The 12,918-nt window shown below is 49.6% G+C and overlaps 1 protein-coding gene across 3 annotated transcripts in view; it reads right to left on the reverse strand.

Annotated features, from left to right (window-relative positions):
* The window catches only part of DNAH2 (dynein axonemal heavy chain 2), a 136,873-nt gene that overhangs the window by 79,610 nt on the left and 44,345 nt on the right, over positions 1–12,918 (reverse strand). For all 3 annotated transcript variants that reach the window (XM_053362060.1, XM_053362059.1, XM_053362058.1), the window contains exons 14-19: positions 11,569–11,783; positions 11,301–11,447; positions 7,890–8,046; positions 5,835–6,074; positions 5,259–5,447; positions 4,314–4,461 (exon numbers count right to left, since the gene is read on the reverse strand). In XM_053362060.1, coding sequence (XP_053218035.1) covers positions 4,314–4,461; positions 5,259–5,447; positions 5,835–6,074; positions 7,890–8,046; positions 11,301–11,447; positions 11,569–11,783 — 1,096 coding nt within the window. The remainder of the gene's footprint in view (positions 1–4,313; positions 4,462–5,258; positions 5,448–5,834; positions 6,075–7,889; positions 8,047–11,300; positions 11,448–11,568; positions 11,784–12,918) is intronic.

Below are 12,918 nucleotides of genomic sequence, written 5' to 3' on the forward strand. Positions count from 1 at the left end.
CTCCCCCAGGACCCGGGAGCGATCGGTGAGAGAGCCTGCTGAAGAGATATAGAAGACTTTGACAGCTGTCAAACTAGCTGTCAAAGTTGGGGAAAAAGGAGAACTTTGTTTCTGTTGTCTTTGCTGGTTATATTTGTTACAATTTGGTAATAAATTGTTAAAAATAAAGAAGAAAAGGCTAATTTGACTTTTGGGTTGGAACTGGAAGATACTAAGAAACCAGAACTCCTCTAGAGGGGGTTCAGGGACATTACAAGAATGGCTGTAAGTGGAAAAATACTGGCTGAACTGGAGAGGACTTTTTTTCTCTTGGGAAAGTTACAAGAACAAAGTGATGTTTTGGCTACAAATGTTACATTGAATATTGAATGAAACAGTAAATAAAACTACTGAGCCTGGAAGGGACTTGACTCAAGTCTTTGCAGCTGAACAAAAAGTTTTTGCAGCTGAATTAAAAATCTCTGCAGCTGAACAAGAAAAGAAATCTGAGAAATTTGAGAATGTGAGGAAAGAGATATGTGATGATTTGAAGGAAAAGGAAGGAGGAGCTATAATGTCACAGATGATTAAGGAGAGCCAGAGGCCTGTTAAGATGGATACAAAGGAAAATAAGAACAGGATGATGAAAATTTGGTTTGAATTGAAGAATGGAGAATGGACAGATCTCCTCATGTGGAGATCTGAAGACCTATGGATTACAAACCTGGCTAAAGTGGAAACTGGAGCTTTGGGGACATTTGGACTTAAGAGAAGCAAGAAACAAGATTTCGGCTCCACTTTTAAATATGGAGGTCTGGCTGGAAGAAACATGGACCTTATTGGGACAGAGCTTCTTCGAGATTTGGTGTCTAATACAAAGGACTATCAAAAAAACCGGCAGAGAGGAATTGAGAGAGAATTAAGAGCCTCGGACGTGAGGTCACCAGGCTGACAGCAGATAGACTGATGGACATTTGTTGGGGTTCAAAACCGGGAAAGGGGGGGGCTTTGGGAATCCAAAGGGTGTACAATTATACTCTGTTTCTTTTTATTCTGTTTTGCTACTAATATAAAAATGGGGAATTCGTGGAAGGGAATTGGGGTCGACCTTAGAAAAAGATTTTTAAGAATAAGTACTGATGTATAAAGACTGAGGTTTATAAGTTAAAATTGGTTAACTAAAATGAATTAAATATAATAAGGTAAAATTTGAGGACAAGAACTTACTGAGCTAAAAATTGGAACTGGAATACAAGAAGGGGAGGTGTGGGGAAGTCAAGGAAATATGTTATTGAAAGTAAGGAATGTAAATTTTATGTGTTTTTTATTGTTTTTTTGTTTTTTCTCTATTTTTTGAAAACTTCAATAAATATCTATAAAAAAACAAAAACAAACCATACCGCTAAAAAAAAAAGGACAATATGTTATGATATGATTCATATACTGAAAAGTTTTTTAAAAATGACAAAAGTAGCAATGCCTTAAAATAGGTTTGGGGTTTTTTTGTTTAAATAAAAATGGTGGGCTGAAGGAACAAGACAACATTCCCACTCTGAGAATACTAGAACCAGCATGGATGGGCAGCGGATTCAGGGCAGGTAATAGGACGGGCCTCCTCCATACAACACAAGGGAGGAGCCTAATCTGGATCAGGGCCCTGGTGGCAGCAGAGGGGGCAGAGTTAACCCTTTCCTTCTGCACTGTGGCCCCCCGTCTCCCAGCTGCTGCAGGAGGACAGAAGCTGCACAACTGGTAGGCCACCCTGTCCAGTGGCAAAGGGGGTGATGACACAGTTTCCTGAATCATCCTCGCCTTCTGTGATACAGTGCTCTGGTGTCTTCCAAGGACTCATAGAATCATAGAGGTGGAAGGGACCACCTAGTCCAACCCCCTGCAATGCAGGAATCACAGCTCAAGAATCCCTGGCAGGTGGCCATCCAACCTCTGCTTAAAAACCTCCAATAAAGGAAGGAGTCCATTCCACTGTTGAACAGCTCCTAACGTCAGAAAGTTCTTCCTAACATTTAATCGCAGTGTCATTTCTTGGAATTTGAATCCGTTGAATCATAGAATCTTTGGAGTTGGAAGGGACCCAAGGGCCATCTAGTCCAACCCCCTGCAATTGTTCGGGTCCTACTCTCCAAAGCAGAAGAAAACGAGCTTTTCCCATGTGACAGCCCTTCTGGTATCTGGCTATCATCATCCTCTCCCCTGCAAGCTTCACAAACCACCAGGAAAACAAGCCCTACAGGCTTTCTTTTACAGCATCCTTTGCAGAGCTGGTGCCCTCTGTTGCTGGGGAACTGATGGCAGTTGCGATACAAGACATCCAGGGGGCACCAGCTTGGCAAAGGCTGTTTTAGCAGAAGCTGGGAGCAATTATCAGGTGCGAGCCAAAGGCACCTTCTTTCCCTGACCCCTTTTCCGGCATACGGGGGAAGGCGCCCGGCTCAGCCTGAACCTCCCGCACAGGTCTTCTATTACTCAAGCGTCACCTAACTACCCAGACTTCCCGCAGAGCTTCCAGGAGATGCAAAACCAGCACCATGAATCACACATGGCGACACAAACAAGCCTAATGTGCGAGCATCTGCGAGGAAGGTGGGGAGGGGAGGTAAGGGAAAGCAGCAACGGCAGAATAACACCCAAGTCTTCCTGGGACTCAGCCCAGAAAAGAGGCTGAAGGAAGCGGCGGGAAGGGCGGGGGAGAAGAGGAGAAGGAGACAAAAGCCAGGAGGAGGTGAGCCGAAAGCTTGTGTGCGCAGTCGGTTCATACGTGGCTGGAGTTCAGAGTGCACCTCTCGCCCTCCTCGCTCTCTCCTTGACTGCAACCCCTTGCAAATTCCACAGCTCTCCTTGGCTTGCCAGCTGCACTACGCAAGGACTGCTAAAGACCATGTAATGACTCCCGAGCTAAGGCCAGCTTGGCTCAGCCCCCTTCCCAGCTCAAAACTAACAAACTCCGCAGCTACTAAAAACCCATCCCGTCGCCCCCACAAAATGCACTCCACAAATCACTGCTTTGTTTAATCATGCTCTGGGCATCTCCAAACCCCTTATACTGTCCTTCCGTTTAATGCCATTTGCACACCATTCCTCCCTCCCCATTTTAGGCAGAGATCAAGAGGCAAAGAGGATTGGTGGAGGGGGTGTGGTGGAGATCTTGTGGGAGGCCAGACTGTATTTTGGGAGGGCAATGAACGAATTCCTATGCCCCACAAATAACCCAGAGATGCCTTTTAAATAAAAGCACACATTCTACTCATGTAAAAACACACTGATTCCCGGACCGTCTGCGGGCCAGATTGAGAAGGCGATTGGGCCAGATCCAGCCCATGGGCCTTAGTTTGCCTACCCATGGCCTAGGACCTAGGAGACTGGGGTTCGAATCCCAGGAACTGCCACCCATTTTGCATCTCCAGGCCCATCAGCTCTTGGGCCTGGCATCTACCATGTTTATGCAAATGTTCTCTATACAGAGGGTAAGAAGCATGTCATTTCCTGATGATTATGATTGAATGCTGCCCTCAGAGAGGCTCACCCGGTGCTTCCTCCGATGTCATTTCAGCACCAATCACAGGCAAAACAGTCGGCTTTATCCGAAAGGTGTTTCTGCTTGTGTGTACGAATGTCTCCAAGTGTGATGGGGGAGTTAAAGCCACTTGGAGACAACCAATATCCAAGGCGAGACTGAACCATTGGGGTTTTTTCCCCCTGAAAGGCTTTCTCCCAGGCTTTTAGATAGTTTTTGCCCTGCTCACCGGCTTATTCAGGTCTTCTACAATTATCCTGCCTTTAGCATGCCTTTATCTGCTTTTATTAGGCAGTCTCCAACCAAGGCGTCTCATCAGTGCGAGGATTTACATTTATGCAACCCTCCTCTCCAAAATCCCCACCCCCAGAGGAATCGCAGAACCCCTAGAACAGATTTAGGGGGCATGAAGGAGGGGCAAGTTCCATTGAACAAGCATAAATCCTTGTGCCGACTAAACACATTACTTGGCATCACATTGGATATAACCCGTTGTTTTTATTCTGTTTTTTAAGCCATCTCAGCAACCTGGCTGAAGGGTGGGGTTAAGAAATCCTGAAATAAGGTATGAAATAAGTAACTGAATAAGATTTTGGAATTGACTGTCATTCCTGGCTGGGCTCGGAAGCACCCAGTCCTGGTGGGCTTAGTTTGATGCAAGCTTTGAATGTGAGAGGAGGTGGCCCGGTGGCCTCAGACCTGGCATGGGAGAGGGACAGAAGCCCCAAAGAAGGCCTGTCTGTGAAGAACCGACAATTTGAGCTGCCTGGACAACGCCTTCAAGCCAAAGCAGCCTCCTTACCCACGAGGAGGTAGATGGGGTCCCGGGGAAACTTGCGCCTGACGAGGATCTCTGGGAGGTGGCGGAAGACGGAGATGCTGGTGATCAGGTGGGTGCTGATGTCATTGACCATGCTGGCCAGCTGGGCGAGCGTTGGAGAAAACTCCACCTGCAGAAGCCAAAGGGAACAGGTCAGCAGGAAGGGGGAAGAACCCTAAAGCAAACTCCCTAGAGAAGAAGTGCTGATTACTGATGACTGAAGAATGGAGGATGAAGTTAGTGGACTATGCAGAACTAGATAAACTAACAGGAAGGATTCGAAACCAGCAGGACCATAAATTCACGGAAGACTGGAGTAAATTTACGGACTACTTGAAAAGTATTTGTGAAGATCAGACAACGTGTGTAGGTTTGCAAGAAGTTTTGTGAGGAGTATTATTGGAAGTATTGCAAAAATGGAGAAGGGGAAGGATGATTTGTTAAGAGATGTAAAGGCAATATAAAGTTAAGAAATGCATCAGAAGTGGTTAAAACAGTGGATCATCAGAGGTGCTGATGGACGTCTAAAAAGATTGTATAAGTGCTAAGTTTTGTGGTACATTTTATAATTTATATGTTAAAATCAATAAATATATATATATATAAAAGAGAGAAGAAGCGCTGAGCATCACTCTCCACCCCAGAGCCCCAGGCTAGGGTTGGGACCTGAGCAGAAAGAAAATCTCCTGGTAATTTTTTTTTTAAAATCAGCAAGTGCTTATTTCACCATAATCATCACGTGCAATTGCAAAATGTGACGCAGCGGCACCCACACACATTCTTCCCACCCTGCAATTAATTTGCGGCATGACACTGGGGTCCTGCATTTCAAAATTAAAATACGTGAATGGCGAGATGTGGGGCTTCGGAGCAGCTTCCCTGAAGAGCTTAGGGTCAGGCCGAGGTGGGAGGCGGCAAGAGGCTCACCTGAGGGGTCTGGCCTGGATAGTTGTCCTGCAGAATCACCTTCACCCTGAAGAGGGGGTTGGGGCTGCTCTTGCCGTCGCCATTGATGGCTTTGGAGAGCTCCATCAGGGACCACTTGACATTGAGGCGCAGGGCATCTTCCATCATCCTGTCCATCTTCGTGGTGTAGTTGTACCAGTGCTGGTGGACCTGGGGGCAGGGGGAGGGGGAGGAGGGACAAGTGGGGAAATGTTCACTCTTTCTAGGATCAAGCATGTCAGTTGTGCCCCTGAGTCCCTCTGGAAGCAACTTTGCCCAGGGATGCCAAGGACAAGCGGAGCCTGTTAATGAGGGAACAGCTGGCCCAATGCCCAGACAGCCCCACCTTCCTCCATATGCACGCTCAGCACTTCAGCGAAATGTCACGGCCTCTGCTGGGACTGTCATTCCACAACAAAGCTCGCAACAAAGCTAAGGGGAGCAACAGCACCACCTGCTGGCAGATACAGGAATCAAACACACAGTGTGCTTCACTTCCCTTCAGCGTCTTTCAGCTCTTTCCAAAGCACTCCGAACGAGGCTGCCTGGCCTCCTCACCTCTGGCCCATCGTTCTTAAAGACTTCGTATGTCTGCCGCATGATATCAATGCACTCTTCGTGGATGGCGACCAGTTTCTTCTGCACCAAGTCCCGGTGGTCCTCTTGGTCCTCCTCAAACTCCAGGTCGTTGTAGACCCTTTTGCCAGTGATGCGCACCAGAAAAGCCTCGCTTATCTGCTGGGCCTTGCGGGCGATGGCCAAGGTGGAGGCCTTGTATTCATTCACAATGTTCTGCACCTGTGTGGGAAAGCCAGAGGGAGGGGGAAGGAAGAGACTTAAGTAGGTTCAGGAGGGGAAAGTGGGGCAGACTTAGCGCTGGAAGAGGCACCAAACCCATATGCCTAGTGCAGAGACCAGCCTCCTTGCTGCATTAGGAGAGGCCCGGGGAAATCCTCCTCCAGCCCTGGAGCCACGAGGAAAAGAGCAGAAGGGAAATGGGCAGCCGCACATCGCAGCACTGCCAGGTAGGGACTTCCGCAGGGATTTTGCCGAGAGGGGGAGAAATTAAAACATTTGAAGGCTTTTTTCTCACACGAATAGTGCCTGTACATTTGGCCTCATATCACCCAGGTTCTACAGATGCTAAACATGCATTTAAAATAACAGTAATAATAATATTAACAGTAGGAAGATGGAAAGGTGGGTATCTGGGGGCTGTGGCTCATCTGGGGAGAGAGGACTTGTCCCCCTTTGTCGTCATCCCCTGCCTGCAGATGATGATGATGATGAATTGAATTTATATACCACCCTATACCCAGGGGTTTCAGGGCGGTGCACAGAATAAAATCAATATCTAAAACCACAAAATACATAATAAAAATTAAAAAAACAACCCAATAGGCCCAGATGTTCACGCCACTGTGATAACACCACAGGAAGCCACAGTCACCAGAGGTGGGGGACAGGAGGGGTGGCAACCAGAGGATAACTGTGGGGGTGGGGAAAGACTTCAGACAAGAGGGCACAGCAACAAGAGGGGCTGGCCAAGTGGGGGGGGAGGGGCTTTGGCTCCTTTTTAGAAGTTCTCTCTGCAGCAGAGAGGAAGCCCAGAGAACTGCCTCACAATCAGGAGCTCGTCCAAACTTCACTTGTGCCCTGCCTAGAAAGCATGGGTCTTAACTCCTTGCTCCGCTCCTTTCCAAAGGAAACCCTGTTCTTTAGCTATAGATTGGAGCAAATGGCAATCAGGGGGAAACTCAAATTGCCATTTGCTCCAACTGAGCGGTGAAGAGCAGTTTTCTCCAGAGGAAAGTGGTGGATCTGAGCACAATATTCAAAGAAGCCCAGAGTACATGTAAGGTGCACAGATTTGGGGCGGGGGGAATAAGTCACCTCTGCCAGCGGGCAAGCAGTCGCTGAGTCAACCCCCTTCCCTTTAAAGTGTGCATTCCATTGCCCACCCCCTTGCCCCTCAGAGGTCTGGGAAGGGAAGACCTTCAGCGGCCTGCAGGGTCCCCAGCACCCCAGGGCAGAAAGCAGCCTGACCAGGGCCGTCTTAAGCATATCCGGTGCCATGGTGCAAATATCTCTCCGGCACAACACACACACCCCCCATTTCCCAGAGTTGTTGACCTTTTGGGGGGGATTTTTAATAAGAGGCACCTGGATCGCAGCCCAGACAGCCTCCCGCGCCCTCCCGCGAAGCCTCCCTCTAAGTGCCCAGTGCCCCTTACCTGCCCCAGCAGCTGTCCCATCCACACTCGGTGCCAGGATTGCACAGGGCGCTTCCCTGCTCTGCTCACAAACTCCGCAGGGAGGCGCGCAAGCAGCGACGCAGCCAGAGAGGGGTGGGAGAGACACGCCTGCCTCACCCTGTGCCCTCCCCGATTGCACCTGCCAGGTGCCCAGGCAGCCCCAGCAGGAGGGGACGCAAAGGGGCTTCCCTGAGCCGGACGCAGCACGCTCCGATGGGTGGCTGAGAGGAGAGGAGCAGGCTGCCCCAGAGTGGGGAAAGGAGCACACCCTGACTCTCCTTCCCAGACACTCAGCCTGTGGCGCCCTCCAAAATCTGGCACAAAATCTGTCTGTGGGTAAGACGCCCCTGAGCCTGACCTTGCTGGCGTGCAGCCGGCATTCCGATATAAAGACGGTGCTTGCTCCTTTGAGGGACCAGAGCAGCTTCTTCAGGCCAGGCTGGATCTTCCTGTCCAGGTAGCGGATGCGTTCCCGGAAGAGGCCCCTCTCCTCCGCAGACAGCATGCTGATGATCCTGTGCACCAGGGGCGGCAGGGGGAGATGGATGAGACCCATCCACAGAAGCAGCCCTTCCTTCCCCACCAAACCGGCCAAAAGGTTGCAAAGACCTAGCCCCTGACGGCCGAAAAGTATTTTTGCGATCTACCTGAACCCTCTTCGTTAGTGCATACCGTATTTTTCGCTCTATAACACGCACCCGACCATAACACGCACGTAGTTTTTAGAGGAGGAAAATCTGTAGGCATGCCACCCATAGGCATTTCCTCCATAACACGCACAGACATTTCCCCTTACTTTCTAGGAGAAAAAAAAGTGAGTGTTATGGTGCAAAAAATACGGTAATTGTCTTTGCATCTGGGGTTGCTTTTATGTGGTTCTGGACTGTGCTGTTTGTGTTACTGTAACCCACTCTGGGACCTTCTGAGGGTGAGCAGCAGGTATCATCCGCATCATGATGGATCCTTCCAGGTGCACCTGATTTGCCCTAAATCATTGTGATTGCAGGTCTCTGAGGCGGGACTGGCACAAATCTCTATGGACATATATTCATGTTCCCTTAAGAATGCTGTCAGCAAGAATATTATTGGCCCAAAAATGGAAGCAAGAAGAACTACCAACATTAGAAGAATGGAGGATGAAATTGATGGACTACGCAGAGTTAGACAAGCCAACAGGAAGGATCCGAGACCGGCGAGACCAGAGGTTTACCGAAGACTGGACTAAATTTACTGAGTATCTGAAAAGTATTTGTGATGATCAGATTACGTTTGTAGGACTACAAGGAGTCCTGTGAGGAGTAATTTAAGAAATATTGTAAAAATGGAAAGGGAGAAATGATTTGTTAGAAAAGGTAAAGGCAATATTAAGTTAAGAATTGCAGGAGAAATAATCAAGGCGATCAGAGATGCTGAAGGAAATCCAAACAAGGACATATGTATAATAATTTGTGTGGTATGTCTTAAAAAAATTTGTATGCTAAAAATTAATAAAAAATATTTTATATATATAAAAAAAGAATGCTGTCAGAGAGCCCGGCTGCTGGATCAGACCAATGGACCCCATAGTCCCGCTTCCCATTTCCCAGTACAGCCAACCCACAAGCAGGAGCATGAAGACAGCAGACCTTCCCAACTGTTGCTCCTCAGAACCAATGTTATTCCGATATAGACTGCCCTTGAACATGGGTGTTCCACATAGCCATCACGCCTAACAGCGCTTTGACTGCTCCTTGAATTCATCTAATTCCTTTTTAAAACTGTCTGACCTGGTGGCCATCGCTACGTAATGTGAACTGGCAATCCAAACCTTTCCTTTACCTTTTACTCATAGCCTTCGCTAAGTAGAATTGCACGCACAGTTTCAGTCCCTATTTAGGGCAAACTGTCATTTATTCTTGTCTGCATTGGTGATTGTTAATAGAGAATGAGGAGGTGGTCTTTATCCCAGACTAATTAACCTGGGGGATTCGCGGGCGCGATTCTCTCCTGTGTGTATCTTAAAAGCCTCTTGCGTCTGAATGCTGAACCAAATAAAAGCCCAGCGCACAGGATGGTCTCAGGCAGCCTTCCCTGAGCTAACCGGGAGAGTTTGATGAGAAAGAGGGATTGAATGCTGCCCATTTCTCTCCCGCCGCACCAGCTTGGTCTCCAATTAATTCCCAAGTGGGGAAAAAGCTAGCACAAAAGAAATGCTTACACTTGTGTCATGATAAAAATACAGCTGCCAAGACAAAGCTCGTTTCAAACAACACTTTCTCTGCAGAGAAACGCCTCCGTGTCACACTTCAAAAAGGAGACTGTGGCAAAGCAAAAGGGGGGAGGGAGAGAAAGCCCCCTCCTTGCCCAACACACCTTCGGAAATCTTAGTCAGGAAGCAAACCGCTCTTCTGATTGCCTTATGAACGCAGCGACGCCATAATATGGAAGCGAGGCTGATGCTGCAGGAACCTCCTGATCAGCCCCCCCCCCCGCAACCACCCATCAGAGCATGTGGGAGTTGGGGTGGCGGGAGGAACTGAACCCTCCTGCGGCAGGAGAGGCGACAGTAGCAACACTTGGGTTCGGGGTGGGGGGCTGCAGGCATTGCTTCTGTACGTTGCCAACACAGCAACCCTTGGACCATCATGAGCCAGGCAAGGAGGAGGAGGACGGTGGGATGTCCTCCCTCCCAGGAAACAGAAGCAGGAAGAACGGGGAGTTTTCCATTGCCCAGGTGGGAGAGCTCACCCCAGGCCTCCCAAATGACTTTTCTGTGTGCCTCAAGTTTGTTTTAGCCCCGTTCCTCCCTAAGGAGAATGGTCCAGCCAGGCCGCTGTTGCAGACTGAGGGCTTCAGAGGGAGCATGAACTGGGGGCAGGGGGGAAAGGATGAAGCCCCCAAGTCTGTTTTGCATAGCCCTGTCTACAAAATCAAGTGGAATCTAAAACACATACAGTGGTACCTCAGGTTAAGTACTTAATTCGTTCCAGAGGTCCATTCTTAACCTGAAACTGTTCTTAACCTGAAGCACCACTTTAGCTAATGGGGCCTCCTGCTGCTGCTGCGCGATTTCTGTTCTCATCCTGAAGCAAAGTTCTTAACCTGAAGCACTATTTCTGGGTTAGCGGAGTCTGTAATCTGAAGCGTATGTAACCTGGAGCGTATGTAACCCAAGGTACCACTGTATACGGATACCACCCTCCACTGAAGGAGAATTCCTTTAGTGAGACAAGAGGAGGTGCTATGAATGGACCACGGGGTCAGCTCTGGCCTTTGAGGTCAAAGCTTCGAGGGCCCAGAGCCCCACTCCCCCGCCCTGCACCTGGACAGACACCTGGAAACATTTCCACAAAACAAAGGAACGCCGCCATCTTTGCACAGTGCCAGGCCCTTTACAAATCATAACATTCAAATCCTTTCCAAAGCAATGGGGGGGGGCATTCAGATGGGCGTGGGAGGAGCGGCTAAAAGGTGCCTCTGGTTGTTAACTGCCATCCAGTCGCGTGTTAACCAGAGACTCAAAAAAGCAGCTGCCTTCTGTCCTAAGTGGCATAAGCCAGGCCACTGATTGCAGTAGGCAGGGAGGACAAATTAGCCTTGGCTGGCTGTAAGGCGAGAGGCACCGGCGTTTGTGAAATTCACTTGTTCTATTCCACAGAACTGTAGAACTGGAAGGGGCAGCAAGGGGTAATTTAGTCCAACCCCCCCAAAATGCAGGAATCACAGCTAAAGAATCTGCAAATGACGAGGGCGGAAGCTAGCAATCGCCCTCCCGAAATGGGCAGCGTACCTGTTATAGTCCCGCGCCACCAGCAGCAGGTTCTCCCTCAGGTTGCGCAGGTCCTCCTTCCTTTCGTAAACCTCGACCACGTAGTGGGGGATCTCAAAGAGCACCCTTTCCCAGTAGTGGATTTCCACAAATAATTTCAGCAAATGCCTGGAAAGAGAAGGGACAGAGGCACAAGGGGGTGGGAGGGGCGTCCGGCCTCCCAGGACATGCCCAGGCTCCACGGTGCAAGGTCCGTCCGTCCCCCCCCCCCACCAATCAGCTGGCTCACTTGTCAAAATTGATGTCTAGCATCCCGGATTTCTCCGTGCTCAAAATGAGGAGAGGGGTGTCCAGGCGCTTCAGGCTGTCCTTGTCCAGGGTCTGGGTCCATTCGTGGAAGGTCTTCCGCTCAATCTCGTCCATGGCCTGGATGAGCAGCTGGTAGGTCTGGAAGCTCTCTTCTCCGGTCCCAATGTGGGGGATGAAGTGGGCCTTGGTGAGGCACTGCCAGGGAGGGGAGGAGAGGGCCCTGCTCAGGAGCCACGCAAGGCAGCTCCCGGGAGGCAACAGACACACCGCTCGTCCTTGCAAAGATGGCCAGCCAGGTGTGCAGGGTTAAAGGTAAAGGGACCCCTGACCATTAGGTCCAGTGGTGGCCGACTCTGGGGTTGCGGTGCTCATCTCGCTTTACTGGCCGAGGGAGCCGGCGTACAGCTTCCGGGTGATGTGGCCAGCAGGACTAAGCTGTTTCTGGCGAACCAGAGCAGTGCACGGAAACACCGTTTACCTTCCCACCGGAGCGGTACCTATTTATCTACTTGCACTTTGACGTGCTTTCGAACTGCTAGGTGGGCAGGAGCAGGGACCAAGCAACGGGAGCTCACCCCATTGCGGGGATTAGAACCGCCGACCTTCTGATCAGCAAGTCCTAGGCTCTGTGGTTTAACCCACAGCGCCACCCGTGTGCAGGGTGAGGGACAGCTAAGCTTCTCACATGCTGAAGATGCAGGCCCAGGGATTTGCCCATCCATTCTGAGCAGGAGTGGCTCTCCAACGTAAGAAGAACCCAACTGAATCAGGCCAACATCCTAGTCTAGCATCCTGTTCTCATGGGGCCCCAAAATGTGTCTGTAGGAAACTGGCAAGCGGGACCAGAACACAACAGCACTCTCCCTACATGTAATCCCTCGTACCTACGGTACCGCCTCTCCTGGTATGCCCCACAGAGGAACTTACGATCTTCAAACAAAAACATCTTGGAGGTCCCAGGCAACAGAGAGGTTAGGCTGGCCTCAACCAGAGCCAGGGCTTTTTCGGCTGTGGCTCCGATCTGGTGGAACGCTCTGCCACTAGAGATTAGGGCCCTGCGGGACTTGACATCTTTCCGCAGGGCCTGCAAGACAGAGCTGTTCCGCCAAGCCTTTGGCCAGGGCACAGCCTGACTCCCTCTTTTGGCAATCTTCACAGAACTCTAGCCCAATGGTTTCCATCAATTTGATTTGAAGTAATTTTTTAATGAAATGATTTTTGTATGTTGTATTATTTTATTGTTGTTAGCCGCCCTGAGCCTGGCCTCGGCTGGGAAGGGCAGGATATAAATAAAAATTTATTATTATTATTATTATTATTAATCCCCAGC

The sequence above is a fragment of the Podarcis raffonei genome, chromosome 13 (genome assembly GCF_027172205.1).
Source record: "Podarcis raffonei isolate rPodRaf1 chromosome 13, rPodRaf1.pri, whole genome shotgun sequence".
NCBI classification, from domain to species: Eukaryota; Metazoa; Chordata; class Lepidosauria; order Squamata; family Lacertidae; genus Podarcis; species Podarcis raffonei.